The sequence below is a fragment of the Carassius auratus genome, unplaced genomic scaffold (genome assembly GCF_003368295.1).
Source record: "Carassius auratus strain Wakin unplaced genomic scaffold, ASM336829v1 scaf_tig00006755, whole genome shotgun sequence".
NCBI lineage: Eukaryota > Metazoa > Chordata > Actinopteri > Cypriniformes > Cyprinidae > Carassius > Carassius auratus.
In genome coordinates, this window is record NW_020523786.1 from 30120 (window position 1) to 48260 (window position 18141).

At 35.6% G+C, this 18141-nt stretch overlaps 3 protein-coding genes across 3 annotated transcripts; 1 reads left to right on the plus strand and 2 right to left on the minus strand.

Moving 5' to 3' along the window:
- Positions 1-1862: 1862 nt before the first annotated feature.
- On the minus strand, positions 1863-4496 carry LOC113071275 (microfibril-associated glycoprotein 4-like). Its single transcript, XM_026244639.1, has 6 exons — positions 4183-4496; positions 4014-4078; positions 3696-3908; positions 3519-3615; positions 2700-2867; positions 1863-2343 (listed from the first exon to the last, which is right to left on the minus strand). The coding sequence occupies exons 2-6, from the start codon at positions 4017-4019 to the stop codon at positions 2090-2092; spliced, it is 738 nt and encodes a 245-aa protein (XP_026100424.1). The 5' UTR covers positions 4020-4078; positions 4183-4496; the 3' UTR covers positions 1863-2089.
- Positions 4497-6667: 2171 nt separating this feature from the next.
- Positions 6668-7284, minus strand: LOC113071271 (microfibril-associated glycoprotein 4-like). The gene is made up of 3 exons (XM_026244636.1): positions 7159-7284; positions 6846-7058; positions 6668-6769 (listed from the first exon to the last, which is right to left on the minus strand). The coding sequence occupies exons 1-3, from the start codon at positions 7162-7164 to the stop codon at positions 6668-6670; spliced, it is 321 nt and encodes a 106-aa protein (XP_026100421.1). The 5' UTR covers positions 7165-7284.
- Positions 7248-17592, plus strand: LOC113071273 (CMP-N-acetylneuraminate-beta-galactosamide-alpha-2,3-sialyltransferase 1-like). The gene is made up of 5 exons (XM_026244637.1): positions 7248-7267; positions 10007-10169; positions 15579-15641; positions 15740-15859; positions 17120-17592. The coding sequence occupies exons 1-5, from the start codon at positions 7248-7250 to the stop codon at positions 17291-17293; spliced, it is 540 nt and encodes a 179-aa protein (XP_026100422.1). The 3' UTR covers positions 17294-17592.
- Positions 17593-18141: the final 549 nt, after the last annotated feature.

Here is an 18141-nt window from a genome sequence, read left to right on the forward strand (position 1 = left end):
TTTTTAATGTTGATGCAAATCATGATCTAGTAGGTAATTTATGCTTTTGATGACTGTGTGATCTTGATTTAAATGTCTTGATTATAATTTAAAATAAAATAATTTGTGACTAAGTGGATTGTGAGGACTGCTGTCTGTTCACTGCTCTGTGTGTGCACTTCGAGTGGAAAGTGATGAAAGAGATGAACATCACACTAAAATGAAACAGAAAACATTTCTAGGAATGTAGAGTCAGTGATGAACTTACTGCCATCTTCTCAATCTCTCCTCAGTAGATCACAATAGAGATCTGATTTATCTAGACAAAAAAATATATATTTTCTGAAAGTCGTATAAATGTCTGAATGTGCTGTTGTTTAAATGAAGAATAAAGCAGGTCTCACCATTTGTGTTCTTCAGTCTGACACAAACACTCTTTATATCTATCAGATTCTCAGGTTCCTCATCGGATTAAAGAAGAAATTTACATTACAGAAACCCATATTTTGGAGGCAAATAAAATGCAAGTTAAACCTGAAGTCACAAGCTGTTTGCTTTGCTGCAGTGCATTGGCCCGAATTGCTACTTTTCAACTATGTTGTCCTTCTTCTTCTTGTTATTATTATTTTTGAATGGAAGTCTATTGCAGTCCACATAACTGTTTGATCAAATAATGTGATGCATTTAAATATCAATACACAAGATCTAAATCTAGATTAAATTAATCTTCAAATACACAGATTTGTACATGCAGCACATATACCCAACACACTAGTGAGGTATTAAATATAAGTGCTTGAAGTGTAAGAGAAATGTTTTCCTTCAACAGATGCAACACTTGTGTTAAGCATTTTCTTCCCTTGTGTGTGTAACATTGAAAAGTTTGTCTGGTAAACCTCATTTTGCATGCATGTAAATATAAGTCTGAACTTCCTTACATACAGTAGAGAAGTTTATGTGCATATATAGTGCATATTATTTGATCATGAAAATATAGATTAAACTGTCAAAACTGACTTACAAAAGTCTTATTAGGATAACCTAGGATCTAAATGGATTATGAAAATATCCATGACTACTTTGATTGTTTTATATACTTATTCATATACATGTTAAATTAAAATTAAATTAATGCATTAAGCAAACGCTTTTATGCATTTTATGCATCAAGCGACAAACATCACATTCAGGATAACAATTTTCTCCCTGTGTTCCCTGGGATGAGAAGCTCCAACATTGCACTTGTTAATGCAATGCTCTACCACTTGAGCTACAGGAACACTATGCTATGTTGTAGTAGAGCCTGACTTACCCATTAGGCAGGGGTAGACAAACCCTTTGGGCCCTTATATATCCAATTTTTTTTGTTTTCATTTAAATCAATATTTTTGTGTAAATTTAACTTTTTATGTTATTCTACTCATTTTGAATGGTTGCTTGTAAACTAATTTGATTATTTCTAATTTATTCTAATGTGTTAAATTTAATTAATAATATTGGATGTAAAATTTGAAACAGTTTTATTGAGTAAATAAAGTGAATAATTTATTACAGTGTATATTGCAGTGTTTTGCACGAATATAACTTAACCTTGTTAAAAGCATTTTTTATTGATATACTCAATAATGCCTTCTGTTGCTGAAGTGGGATGCTTAGCATCGGGTGGTTCCTTGCCTCGAAGTCATGCATTAAGATCCTTTAATGCACGGCTAGCCATTGATTATCCCTTAGGTACAGAACATACTTTTTTCCAGTTGTCATGTTATTACTTATTCAAAATACTTATCAAAATAAGTGCATACTCAAGGGAACATGCAATTTTGGACACAGCCCTAGTTCAGACATGCAGATCAATGCAGGAGTTTGAAAAGCATCAGACATGCTTTCAATGCAGGAGTTTATTACAAATGTATAAGTTGTTGATTAATTGCAGTTGTACATTAAAAGAAGTGACCCAGAACAAAGAACAATTTATTAACAGTGCTTTGTGTTTATGAGAGTGATATTCCTACATGATTTACTACAGTTACACATTTAATAGAGAAGATGAATTCCTTAATCATTAATATGATTGTTCTGTTGTTCATTTCTGAGAAGCACAGTGATGTTTCTATGACACACGTCTGATCTTCATGCAGATGAATTTCATACCGACATTGTTTTTCTTCCATTTTAACCAAACATTTCCAATAGCGAAATGAGTGCCATCTTCACCCCGTATGTACACACCGTTAGGGTTTGTCTCCAGACAGTCTTTGTACCAAAATGCCCCGAGACGAAGTTTGGCACAGTTACCTGCACGGACATCTTGGTCTTTGTCTAAGGTGGTGAACTTCTGTCCATTATGAAAAGATAAAGAGTCGCCTGCAAAGAGGAAGAGCATCATTTAAGACAATATCTCAAATGAAATGAATTTTCATTTGTATAAAAATTCACATTGCTTCCTGTGCATACTCTGTTGCTTATATTGTCAGTTAGGTCCAGTCATTTACATTTATCAACATTTAATTAATTAATTAATTACCTAAAGCTAACAGAAGTTAACCAGGATATTACACAATATTTACATACATATTTACAGCTAGTTTATTCTCACAGAATTTTCATTTTTGGGCGAACTATCCCTTTAAGAGTGATCACTTTTTTTTCAAGGTAATTAAATTACAATAATTAGTTATTAGTAATGCATTACACCCCACACTTAAATGAAAGTGTCCTACCTGCTCCTCCATTCTTGAATCCTGAAACATGCAGTTTATATCCAGCAGCTTCAGGACCCACAGAGAAAGAGGAGTACAGAGCGAAAACTTTATTTGCTTTAAAGTCCTCTAGATCCACTCTCAGCGTGTAGTTCCTGTTGCGTGTCAGCTGGTACATGTTCTCCAGCCCTGATCATACACACACATGAAGAACACGTTCAACCAAACACTGGACATGAACATCCACACAAACACACACACACACACACACGAAGAACACGTTCAACCAATCACTGGACATGAACATCCACACACACACACACATACACACACACGAAGAACTGGCCATGAACATCCACACAGCAAAATCCCCAGTGTTCATTTAACACTCTGAGTGTGGACTCACATAAACACTGAAGCAGAGTTGAAGTTAATGAGATAAGAAGTTAATTGAGTTTATGATATTTCCTTTGTTGTGGTCTGTCTGTATGTTATAACTCAGTTACCACATCCACACAAAATCTAAAGTTAATAACTGAAGGGTCAAGATCCCAACTAAAGCAAACACTGATCACTATAATTGGTGACACACAAATTGTGATTTTCTCGTTTGGTGATTCTCCTTGGTCAGGTGTTTTCAATAATGGTCAATCATAACTCAGTTAACTTCTTAATTATCTCATTAACTTCAACTCTGCTTCAGTGTTACTTTTAACACTGCTTCAGTGTTTATATGAGTCCACACTCAGAGTGTTGAATTAACACTGGGGATTTTGCTGTGCACACACACACACACATGAAAAACAAGTTCTACCAAACACACACAGTGTGAGATCTTACCCAGCCAGTATTCTCCCTGCACATTCGCAAATCCTCTCTTGTACTGATTCCATGCCCGATAGAAATTTACACTGCCGTCCATTCTCCTCTGAATCACCTGTGATTGGTTTATGTAGAAGATATGATTCATAATGAATGTTCTGATGTGTGTTTAATGATATAAAGTCACATTCGTACCGTCCATCCTCCGTTGTCTTCATCTTTCCCACCTGAGATCATCTCACAGTAAACCCAGACAGGAATGTCACCTGCTGGATAGATGGAGTAGATCCCACTCACTGTTTCTCCTGATTTATAAAGTTCAGAACAGTCGACTGGTTGGAATCCATCAGAAATGGACACCATAAACCCCATTAAAACAGAGAGCAGAGCCACAGCAAACACCTTCATCTACAGAGAGACACGACTGATCATCATCCTCATTCATAATAATCAAACCACACTGACATTTGGAATAAAAGTAAAAAGAGTTGTTATAATTGTGATTGAACTTACTGCCATCTTCTCAATCTTTTTTCAGTAGATCACTGAAGAGATTTGCTAGTATTTTCTCTTTAAATCTTGAAGAAAGCAAACATAAATATCAGATTATTGTAGTTTGTGGCTATTTTGTTTTGTTTTTGTTTTTTATGTGAGGTAAATTAATAATAAACTAGTAACTCACCGTTCGTGTTCTTCAGTCTTACACAAACACTCTTTATATTTGTCAGTTTCCCAGGCTCCTCCTTTGAGTTAAAGAAGAAATTAATTCAGAAATTCTTGGCAATACTTGATGCCTGCTTCCTTTATTATTTATTTATTTACTGGCTTTTGTATTCTTTTTTGACAGGATATTGAAGAAACAGTATAAAATTGATGAATCACTTGCATCTTCAGCTGAACTTTTATCAGTAAGAACATCTGTCATTTGAGTCACTCTTGTGCTGCACAATTATGAAACACTAGCTTGTCATGTTACATGGTTAGCAGTACACTCTAAGAACAACTTTTAAAAATACCACCATAATAAATAACTATGCTACTTTTATAAAATCTTTGAATACCATAAAATAAATTATTAAAAATCTAATAATTAATTTTGCACTGTAAAATCTGTGCCTTTAAATAACAGTAATTTACTGGCAGCATGGGTGCCAGTAAAGTACTGTTAGTTTATAGCTCTCAAACATTAATTTATAACTTTTAGTTTTATTTTTACCATAATTCTAACATTAAAATTAACTCCTCTCCCACTGCTTCAAACAGTTTGAGTTTAAAAGCTAGCATTCCTACGATGTTAAGTACTATGAACTTCTTTCATTTGAGTCCACTGAGAAGGAATATTTCTTAATATAAAACTGCAAACTCTTAATGTGTAGTAAAGTAACTAAAAGCATGACTTTAACTCAAATCACTGCAGTTCATTGTCACCTATAGCACACATGTATGTGCTGAAGTACTTAACACAGAGATCACCACTGTATCAGCGACTCCACATTTACTGTCTTTATATAAAGCAGCAAAAGATCAGAATTTGTGGCTCATCATTGACTGAAGCACAGGCTCTACTTTCCAGCACAATGGTGAACAACAAAACTACATTAACAGATCTCTCTTGTGCTAACACACATTAATACAGTTCAGTTCAGTATTTACTCTCATTATCAGTGTATGACTTTGCAACTAAAACAAACACTGATCTCCACTATGGTAACCTCAAACGAAACTGTAAAACATCATCATCTACATCTCTGTAATTCTCAATAATATCTTTTGATCTCTGATCTGACAGAAATAAAGTCAGTCTGGTTAGTAATGAGTGAAGTTGGTTAAAGCTGTTTGTTGAATTGTTTTAAATCTTCAGTTGATTTCATCTAAAGCTGTGGCTGAAGTCTTTGTAGTTCTTCCACCACTGAATAAAAAGAAGAAAAAACAAAACAAATGTAATTGCAACTTTTATTAATGTCAAAAATGTGAGAAAAAACATTGGAATTGTGAATGAAGACACATGAAGAACACGTTCAACCAAACACTGGACATGAACATCCACACACACACACATGAAGAACACGTTCAACCAAACACTGGACATGAACATCCACACAAACACACACATGAAGAACACCTTCAACCAAACACTGGACATGAACACACACACAAACACACACATGAAGAACACCTTCAACCAAACACTGGACATGAACATCCACACACACACACACATGAAGAACACGTTCAACCAAACACTGGACATGAACATCCACACAAACACACACATGAAGAACACGTTCAACCAAACACTGGACATGAACATCCACACAAACACACACACGAAGAACACATTGAATGAATTATATATATATATATATATATATTAGTGGTGGGCCGTTATCGGCATTAACGTGCTGCGTTAATGGGAGACTTATCGGGCGATAAAAAAAATATTGCCGTTAATCTATTCTTGAAGTTGGGTTGGGAGCCGGGTTTGCTTCTGGGACTTTTTTTTTTTTTTTTTAAGACGCTACCCATTGGGAACCTAGACAAGACGCATGCCTCTTTCACACATAATCCGTCTGCAGTGCGCATTCAGTCTCATACTAATACTCATTGTGCTTTCACACTGGACGCATTTGCAGTCCGCTACTCAGTACGTGAGCGATTGCTGCACTCCTGCAGACGCAATGCTCCTGGAACACACTGACGGACCGCAACCGCGTGAACGCTGGAATACATTAACATGGGCGCGTAAAAAGATACGAAACGCATACGCACTGCAGACGGAGTATGTGTGAAACAAGTGTAAGGTTGTTTGCACCTTGTGCAATGTGGAATTCGTTTACAGCTTTCCCAAGCAGTTTGTGATGCATTTTGGAAACAGGACATGAGCCCCTGGTCAAATGCACCAGCTGGCTTGAGAAACCCGTTCTCAAAGACTTAACTTTACTTTTAGTCATTATTTTATTTGGGTAGAACATATATTATGAATGCCTTCGGCAGAATTAAAATGACCCATTTTAAAATAGATTAATCAAGATTAATTCCAAGATTACAGTGAGTTAATCTAGATAAAAAAAATAATATAAGCCCACCACTAATATATACACACACACACACACACACACACACATCCCGAAATATTAATGGTCTTCAGTTCAAACTCGAAACAGCGATTACCCAGCCAGTATTCTCCCTTGCACATTCCCAAATCCTCTCTTGGACTGATTCCACGGCCGATAGAAGTTCACACTGCCATCCATTCTCCTCTGAATCACCTGTGATGGATTTATATAGACTATATTATTCATAATCTTCTGATCTGTGTTTAAGGATATAAAGTCACATTAATACCGTCCATCCTCCTTTGTCTTTATTGTTTCCAACTGAGATCATCTCACAGTAAACCCAGACAGGAACGTCACCTGCTGGATAGATGGAGTAGATCCCACTGATGGTTTGTCCAGATTTATAGATGTCAGAGCAGTCGACCGGATTTAATCCATCAGAAACAGACACCATAAACCCCATGAAAACAGAGAGCAGAGCCACAGCAAACACCTTCATCTACAGAGAGAAGTGAATGATCATCATCCTCATTCATAATAATCAAACCACACTGACACTAGAAGGAAAAACTCTACAAGTGTGATCAACATGAACTTACTGCCATCTTCTCTTATCTTGCCTTTGGTTGGAGAATTTTGAAGAAAGTAAAAATAAATGTTGCTGAATGGTTATCTGAACGTTGTAAATATGTCTGAATATTTTGTGAGGTAAATAATGGAGATAATAATAATTGTGTTGTGATGATGTTCTGTGGGTCACAAACACTATTAAATATCTGTCAGATCAGGCTCCACCTCTGTATTACCACATAGATTAGATATATGTTTATATTGCAAAACCCTCAAGTATTTATCAAGTTCACAGATCAAGTTATAATGTCCTTATCTACTTTTTTACACAATGGACTAAAGCAGGCATGGACAAACATGGTCATGGAGTGCCGGTGTCCCTGCAGAGTTCATATCCAACCCTGATAAATTTCACCTGCCTGTAGCCTTCTAGCAGAGGTGGGACTTTCAAGTCACAAACAAGTCTTCAAAGTCATATCCCAAGTACTCAAGGAGATAAATGTAATAAGATAATTAGGTTACTAATTAAATGATGACTGTGCATTAGTGGTGAACACCTGCTGTTGACAACATCACTGAAGAAAGAGAAACACACACTGTAAACCCTGATAAGTTCACAGAACTCAAAAAATATTTTGTAACAGATTACACAAAAACATTTAAGTGATGTTTTTAAATGTTTTAAGTTTACATAAACTTAAAAAATGTAATTCCAGTTGCCTTAAATTATCTCAGAGTTATCTTAAATAATTATATTTCTGAACTTATAATTAGGGAGTAATTCACTCATAATTTTATCTATTTTTCAACTCCTATAATGTGGGAAATACACTCAAAATTAGGCTTTTGCTGTCCATCCTCAGTCTAACCACAGGCTCTACTCTTCACCACAACGGTAACACTACAAATCCAACATAACATAAACCTTTGTAAAATCTAATATAACACAACATTTATGTATTAACTTATGTCCCTCTATGTTAATCTTGTGTAAAAACACACAAAAATAGCACTTAATTTCTAAAATTTATTTTCCTTGTTTTCTGATGCAAAGCATGCTGGGAACTAGAAAACACAATCATTTTAAGTTCACCTCACTACAACAAATTTTTGAGTTAACAAAACTTATTTAAATTAAGTCCAATGAACTTTCCATTATTATTTGAGTGCAATTAACTAATTTCATTTGATTAATTCACTGTTCGGTTTTACAGTGCAAGAACTGAACTGAAATCAACTATATATATATATATATATATAATATATTTTATTTTTAAATACACAATGCCACACATAATTGTGTTCAAGGTGTGGTTTATGAACATTATGAAGTCCTTTCTTTCTTTGGATTGTTAACTGAAACTCAGCTGTTACTGAACTAAAGTAAAAAGAGTCCCACTAAAAAAATGCCTCTGTAACGATTTGTTGTTGAAAATAAGATGTACATTGCATTGCTACAGAAAGGCCATCTCATACAGGAAGTCAAGGGTCAAGAAGCCCAACTAAAGCAAACACTGATCTCCATGATGGTCCCACCATTTAAAACCAATAAAACAACAACATATTGATCCTCTGTAATTCTCAATCTGTATTCTCAATAACAGCAGGTCATTATCATTAATGTACAATCATAATTTAATTAGTCATTTATCTCATTAACTTTAACTCAGCGCAGGGCCCTTTAGAATTTGCTCATTGGCAAAACGTTGACCCCTTTGCACTGCCTTTCATGCCTTGAAATTGTAGGCTTATTATAAAGTGATAATAGTTCTGGATAATAGTTAAAGTGGATAATGTTCTGGGTGAGATCAGTAAATCATCAATAAACAATCATCAGCTTTTCTTCTCACAACTTTTGCTGTACCAAACTTACTTCCAAAAAACACAGTTACAGGAGCCAAAGAAAAACTTAAGTTCAAAAGTCAAGGGTCAGGAACCCAACTCAAGCAAGCACAACTCCATAGCCATGACATTGAACTTTATATTTTTAATTTAACAGCTCTAAGACTTCCTGGAGGCTAAGTGATGGGTTGCTCGTGCAGGGCCAGTGCTAAGGAGCCAGCGTTTTGCCAATGAGCAAATTCTAAAGGGCTTGTAAAGGCTTGTGTGCAAGGTTATCAGTGAGAGCATCTGTGCCATCTGTCACTATTGCACTGCACAATGTTGAAATACTAATGTTTCATAAACATTAAGACACTCATCACTCAGCTTGATATTGTTTTGTAAGACTCCTACAATAAAAAGTTGAATAAGTTTAGTATTAATTCATTTTTAGAGTTGTGTTTCTAGAGTAAATGTGACTTTCCTTCACAATTTCCTTGTCTGACTTCAAGTGAAACAAATTAAGTGAAATGATCTGAACTGTGTAGAGGTGATGGCCATGAAAATGATGTCTGATGGCCAATATATTTTGGTTTAAATTATATAATCAATTTTTAAAATAAGATAATTTTGTGAAAATTTTTACTAAACTAAAAAATGGTTCATCACAAAACCACTTTTCCAGCATTATGTAAAGTCATTTAGCTCTGTGGCAGAAGTTTTGAACACTTTACGGTAAATGTTATCTTATACATGGTGCGATTTGTGCTGGAGGTAAATAACAGTTTTTCTACTGTTTGTTGCCATTATGTCAAGGAAAAAGCAGACATTTTTTATTTTAATTAAAATATTTGTGAATATCCATTGAAAAAAAGTTATAAAAAGTTGTACACTGATAAGGAGAGTAAAGTGTATTAATGTGTTATTGCCAAGAGAGAAAACCCTGAAAAGAAGTTTAATTGTGTGTTTCTCTCCATTTGCTTTCCATGGTTTGTACAATGTTTTTTTTTTACCATTTTCACCATGGATCCCTTTTACCCCTTATCCTGTCCTCAGTACCTCCTTCTTCTGCTGGACCAGGAGGCCAGAGCCCAAACCACCGTCCCCCCACTGCGCGGAGCTTAAGCATGAACCCATCAGTGGTGGAGAGTCCAACCCCACCAAAACTGACAAGCCATCACTGCAAGGAGTGACAGAGCTGAGGATGATGTCAATCAAGGTGAGAGTGGTACTAGCCCCTGACCAGAGTCAAGAGATGATTATAGCCAGCTTCGTTTACTGTCTAAAATTAAAAACTTTCTCACTCCAAAAACTTAGAAATGGCTGTTCATGCATTTGTTACATCGCGTCTAGATTACTGCAATTCTTTATATTGCGGTATATCTAAATCTCAAATTGCACGACTTCAGCTAGTCCAAAATGCTGCAGCCAGACTTCTTTTAAACTGTCGTAAACATGAACACATAACCCCAATTCTCAGATCCCTTCACTGGTTGCCAATTTCTCAGAGAATAGACTTTAAAATTCTCTTCTTCATTTATAAATCCCTTCATAACAAAGCTCCTGTCTATTTATCTGAACTTCTTCATCCTTATACTCCATCAAGAAACCTACGTTCCTTTGACCAGGCTCTGTTGGTGGTCCCTCGTGTTAGGCTAAAGCGTAGAGGGGAGCGTGCATTTGCAGTGGCTGGGCCACGACTCTGGAATACCCTGCCTTTAGAGATCAGACTGGCCCCTTCCTTGTCTATTTTTAAATCCTTGCTAAAAACTTTTTTATTCTCCTTAGTGTACTGACTACTGTGTTATGCTACATTTTGAAATGGGTGGTTTTAAATTTTTGTCTGGTCTATTTTATTTTTTATTTATTTTATTTTTTTATTTTTCTTTATGTATATGCAATATTCTTGCTCTTATGTAAAGCACTTTGGTCAGCCAGGAGGCTGTTGTAAATGCGCTATACAAATAAACTGAACTTGAACTTGAACTTGAACATGATGTAACATGAGACGGTGCATTCATGAACCGTGACAGCTCTGGGACCAATGTATTAGTAGTAAGATTATTTTTCATGGCCAGATAAATAATTTTACTTGGAGTCAATAGACTATTAACACTGTCCATCCTGCAGATGAATAAATCATTTTATTGTACTATTAATGCTATTATACTACAAGTAATTCCTGGAGAATGTGATTAATAATAACCTGTTATGATTAATTATGTTCATCTCACTTTGAGTGAATTTGCTACAAACCTTCCAACTGGAAACAAACATGCCATGACTCCAAACCCCTCATGAAAGAAGATTTTTACCGTCATGTTTACAACTGTGACAATAAGTGCTTTTCAGGATCAGCTAAATGCTGGACTCTCAGTATGTGAAATATTTAAATTACATTGCATAGTATCTTTAAAATACATCCACGAGTTTTAAACACTGTGTCTTTTATTGTGGCGACATTTCCACACCCCTAAACGTGATGCTGAACAAAACAAACTGTGATTGATTGTTTGACATGTCGGTAATTTGGCCACATGGGTGGGCTTTGGCCAATGAAAGCCATGGATTCCAGACCTTCAGCCATCAGACTGCTTTGCTTGGGGCCAGATTTACTAGCAACTTGTGCCAGTACAAACAGTCTTTTGGCATTAAAATAGTACTATCAGGATTTAATAAGCACACATTTTGTATCACAAATGACACATTATACACTATGTGCTTATACAATATGTACTTATACACTATGTTCACAGCCATGTATTGTTTCAAGTTATTTTGTCATAATAATCGGAGTCTGATAACCCTGCCCCTTCACAACATAATTAAGTTGTGACTGTTGCGCGCTGTCAGTAAATCACCCATAGAATTTTCTCCTCCCATACGTGCTTTAGTAAATCTGGCCCTTAATGTAAAGTGTCAGTGTATGTCATGTGTTAATGCATTACAACATAAATAATATATAATTCATATAAAAGAAGTATAATAAATATTTACAAGCATAAGCCAGGTGATTTTTATAGGCCTACAGGGAAGCAAGGCTGTTTGAAGGAATTTGGGGGCCCCAAGCAAAATGGACATAGAGGCCCCCGACCCCTGTATAGCCATACAGTTTAAGTTCACCCACACTTTACATGAATAAAAAAGGTTTACAGTGCAAATACTGCTTGAAAAAAATAGTTTGGTGGGAATTAAATAGTGATTTGCACTGCTTTTGTTTTCTAATAATATGACAGCACACACTTATCAGTTTAAACTCTGGGCTGTGCAGAATATCAGCTATAATTATAGAGCTTGCGGTACCTTGTGCTATATAGAGGAAACATCAGCACTGAGAAGTGATGCATCTGTTGATGTTGAGGATGAAGTTGATGGTGTAGCTGGGAAAATAATTGAAAATAAAATCTGAAATTACCTGTGAAGTACGTTTTACCATTTCACTGTTAGCATATTGAAAGAGGTCACTATTAACAGCTCAGGGGTGCGTTTCCCAAAACCATAGTTGCTAACTAAGTTAGATGGTAGACACTTTGTAATAACAATCATTAATAGATGGTAAATTGATAGTTAATTAATCTTGAGTTAATTGTCATTTAACTGTTAGCAAACAGTATTTTGACTTATTATAAAATTTACCGAAAAAGTAAAGATATGTTAGCATTTCCATATTTTGATATTAGAAGGGAAGGGATGCAGGCAGCTGCTTTCACTACCTATGCTTAAAAACATCCCAAGCATATGTTTGATGCACGGAATTAATTGTGTGGTTTTCATAACCCCCATTTGGTAAATAGATTACCATGGTGGAATAATATGGCATGCACTTTCATCTGGGGCTGTAGCTATCAAATTTTTATTCCATCGAATAATCGAGTAATCGGATAAAATTTGTTTTTTCTTATTAATATTAATTATACAAGAGAAAATAAGACTCCTGGGTCTCTTAAAATGAACAACTAAGTTTCCTTTTTTAGATTTTTTTTTTATTTTTTTATATTTAAATGCATAGAATGCAATGCATACATCAAAAATAAACATTTAATTATTATCCATTGTTTCTCTGTCTGTACTTGTACTGTGAACAATGACAATATAGTTGAACAATGACAATATAGTTGACAGAGGAAGTGCATTTAAGTGCCATTCAGTTGGAGTTTTAAATAAAGCATTTTCTGAGATGCACATTAAACATTAAACACATAAAACATTAATTTAATTTATATTTTAATTATTGAAAATTAAGCAAACTTAACTTTTTGGTAAACAATGGGGATTTACTATTAAAAATAAAACATGGAAGAATTTTTTTGTGATTAAACCTTAAAAAAAGTGTGATTTTTTTTTTTTTAGTAGTAGGCTATGTAAATTCTGCGGAACAATAGTAATACATCTCTGGCAAATACTTGTCTAAAATGGGACTTTTATTTTGACGGGTTGACGTACCTTTACAGTTCTCTGTATGTGATGTGACGCTAGTTTTACTCAAATCAAACGGTCAAATGCTCATGAAGTGACTGTCAGAGCAGTTCTGGAGATGTTGTTCATGTGTTCTCGTCTTATTTAGTGAGACAGCAGACGCTGAAATTACCACGAGCATCACGTGCGCTTCAATGTCTGTAATAAAGGAAGTTGCGCTTCTGCTCCATTAATTGACAGAGACACGCAGAACATGCAGTATTCATATTTAAATAGACTGTTCTGGCTTAATATTTACAGATATTAGTCCATCACGTGAGATCACGTGGTTGGCTGGCTGCTGTCAGCGACTACTGAGAGGGGCCCCCTTGAGGGGGATCCCGATAACAGTGTCATTACACATTGCTGCATCAAACGGGTGCTCACACAGTGTCGTTGCATTTTATTCTTAACCAGTCGTTGTCTTGGGGCCCCAGGCCAGCTCGGGGCCCCAAGCAATTGCTTGGTTTGCCTGCCTTGTCCCGACGGGTCTGCAGGGAAGTGACTTTGTTTATATAGTCACTCTGCTCACAGATATACATAGCTAAAATAAAATAAAAAAATTGGAAAATGAATATACTCAAAACTTTGTGTCTGGGGTTTCCACATAAACCATGTTAAAGTCATAATGCATTTAAATAGGCCTACACTGTTTTGTCCTTGTACACCATATATACTACTTTAACATAATCTTAACAAACCGATAAACAACCATAAAGAAACCGTGGTTCACTGCAAAACTCAGACAGCTCCGTCAGGCCAAAGAAGATGCTTACAGGAAGGGGGACAATGTATTGTATAAACAGGCTAAATACACACTGGAAAAGGAGATCAAAGTGGCAAAGAATAACTCCTGCCCAAACTAACTCAGCTCTCCGTGCCCACCTCCATCTGTCAGTGGATCAACAGCTTCCTGACAGACAGGCAGCAGCTAGTGAGGCTGGGAAAATACACATCCAGCACCCGTACAATCAGCACCGGAGCTCCCCAGGGCTGCGTTCTCTCTCCACTGCTCTTCTCCCTGAACTCCAATGATTGCACATCTAAGGACCCCTCTGTCAAGCTCCTGAAGTTTGCAGATGACACCACACTCATCGGCCTCATTCAGGACGGTGACGAGTCTGCTTACAGACAGGAGGTAAAAGAGCTGGCTGTCTGATGCACTCTCAACAACCTGGAGCTTAACACCCTCAAAACAGTGGAGATGATGGTGGACTTCAGGAGAAACCCCCCTGCACTCCCCCACTCACCATCATGAACAGCCCTGTGACTGCAGTGGAGTCATTCAGGTTCCTGGGAACCACTATCTCTCAGGACCTGAAGTGGGACATTCACATTGACTCCATTGTGAAAAAGGCCCAGCAGAGGTTGTACTTTCTCCGCCAGCTGAGGAAGTTAAACCTGCCACAGGAGCTGCTGAAACAGTTCTACTCCACCATCAACGAATCCATCCTCTGCACTTCAGTAACTGTCTGGTTCAGCTCAGCTTCTAAATCTGACCTCAGAAGACTACAGAGGGTAGTCCGGACTGCTGAGCAAATCATCGGTTCAACTCTCCCATCTATTCAAGAACTGTACTTATCCAGAGTGAGAAAAAGGGCTGTCAAAATCACTCTGGACCCCTCACATCCAGCACACTCCCTCTCTGAACTGTGTCCATCTGGTCGACGCTACAGAGCTCTGAGCACCAGAACGACCGGACACAGGAACAGTTTCTTCCCTCAGGCAATCCATCTAATGAACAATTGATAATAACTGTGGAACACACTACACTATTTATATTTATATATACATACCTTATTTATCTAACACACATGCTTAGTGTACACATTTTGTGCACATAATATACCTGTACATACATAATTCTCATATTTAATATACCTGCCATACATTGTCAATTCGTATATTGTCGTTCCTTACCTACCTATTTGTATTTTTGAATTTTTTTTTATTCCATTTTGTGGTTTTTTTTGTTCTGTCACTGTCACAAAAACAAATTGGATGGGGTTATTAAATGTCCAAAAAAGCTCATTCTGATGTCATTAAATATATATATATATACTTTTGACCTATATGTACATTCTAGAGGGAACAGATAGCTATGCAGGGGAGGGTTAGAATCTGAAGGACAAATTAATTAGTACAGTGAAGCATTGTTTATTTATCAGTATGATTGTCTCTGGCTTTTAGGACATATGTACCAGTCAAGTCATGGATCAAAGCCAATAAGGGCAAGGTTAGTGGATTGTGTGCCTTTAAAAAAAAAAAAAATCAAAGTGGATCTTTTTGACTCTAGCTTACATTTTAGATATTTGATACATGATCTTTTCACAGGTGTTAATCTACAACCCCAGTTTTTTAAAGTATATATATGACTCGTGGCTAGAGGGTAATGGGAGATATCCATCCACTGGATTCCTGTCTCTGATGTTTGCAGTTCACATTTGTGATGAGGTATGTTCATTTTAGTTGTATTGTTTTTTGTTTTGTTTTGTTTTTGTTTTTTCTTCTGTGTCTTCACTGTTATCAGTTTAATACTTTTCTGTGCTTTGAGTAGTGCATTTCACTCCCATTCTAAAATGTAGTTTCCACATATGAATATCTCCCCCTTGTGGAACCAGCCCTCTGCTGCAACTGTGTTTTTAGAAGTACAGGTGCATCTAAGGAAAAAACTATCATATTTTGCAGATGTTTTGCACAGCTTGTCAGTGAACAATGGCTCTGTGTAGTTAATGCTGCTCTGTGTGAAATCACGAACAGATTTACTGCTGATTAGAGAACCGGCTTTAAATATATCAGCCAATATTTATTGTGCATCCCTAAAATATATTCATATAAACTTGACTGAAAGGAAAAAGTTTGGTAGGAAAAGGTGCACAAGCAACAGGGATGACCGCAGCCTTGGAAGATTGTCAGGAAAAGCCGATTCAAGAAATTTGAGAGAGCTTCACAGGGAGTGGACTGAAGCCAGAGTCAGAGTATCAAGAGTCCACACTCAGACATATTCAGGAAAAGGGCTACAGCTGTCACGTTCCTAGAACTCAGCCATTCCTAAATCAGAAAAAAAAACATCATATCATAAAACTGATCACCTCCATGCCACGCCGTTTTGGAAATCTTGTTTTTTTTTTTTTTTTTTTTGATTGATCTTTTAGAAAATATTCACAATATTTTATATACTCATTTTTATTTTATTTTCCTACTCTGTAAGTCATAACCATCAGAATGAAAACACATTTTGTTTTTAAATATTTCAGTTTTTGTGCAGTGAATCTAGATTATAAGAAAGTTTTCTTTTTTGAATTAAATTAATAAAGAAATTTTCCATGATATTCTATTTTTTTTAGATACACCTAAATGTTTGTCAGATCACTACATTTGTCATTTTATATGATCTAATAAACATAGATTAACACTGATCTTTATGTCATTTGGTATTATTTTGAAAAAAAAAACACTGGTTTAGAATATATTATAATAGTAACAGATTGTGTGGTGTTGATAATGTATCAGAAGCCAGACTGATAGATCTAACAACCATACAGCAAATTTGGAAAGAAAGGTTTAATGTTAAAACTAATTAATACGTTCTACTACCACTATTACTACTGCTGCTGAAATTATTCTACTGCTAATAAAATAATCAGTAAATCATGGTGATGATCTAAAGGAACAGCTTTCAGTTCTAAAGCCTGTCTTTTCTGTTGGATGTAGGTGAAAGTGTTTGGATTTGGTGCTGACCAGGATGGAAACTGGCACCATTACTGGGAGGATAACAAGCTGGGAGGAGCATTCAGACAAACAGGCGTCCATGATGGAGACTTTGAGTACAACATCACACTGCTCTTAGCAGACAAACACAAGATCACACTCTACAGAGGAGGTTGAGCTCACACATGGAATTTTCCACAAAGCCTTAACAGAACAGAAATACAGTACCACAAGACAGGGGCCATTTGAGCACTTATTACCATTTATTTAAGGATTGAAAGCTTTAGAGATTTGATTTGATTTGATTTTTTTATTGACTTTTAAAATGAAGATTAAAAAAAAAAAGTTTGATGGTTAAGAATGATTAAATGACTTTGAGGCTGTTTGCAAATGTTGCCCATATGATGCAGACATGGATAATATCAGTTTCACTCAGTTTTATTCATTGTGATAATATGAATAATATGCCATGGTTAAGTGGAATATATTATATATATATATATATAATATATATATATATAATATATATATATATATATATATATATATATATATATGGCCCCGAGATGCTATGTTGAGGAAACAACATATTTTTTTGATGGCCACGAGTTTAATGTGTGAACAAACCTGCATGGGCATAGCAAGGTGGGGTTATCAGAAATGTATAAATTAATGTTTTATTTTGAATTTAAATAATTTATATATTATTTACTATAGTAAATATTTCATAATTAAATATGAACTATATGTCCATATGGACCATAAGTCCATTAACTGATCGCCTTTCCCTGTATTATTTGTATATTATATTAATATTATTATTCTTATTAGATTATTATTATTGGTTGTGTTTCATATTAGTTTGTACATTTTTGCTTCATTTTGATGTCTTCATTTTGATGTCTTTACTTAATGTTCTGAATACTTTGAGAATAATAGTCTACTGTAAATGCTCAACATGAAAATCAAGCTTTGATATTGCTGACTGGATTTTTTTGCTTGAATGCAGTTTAAATTGTAACATA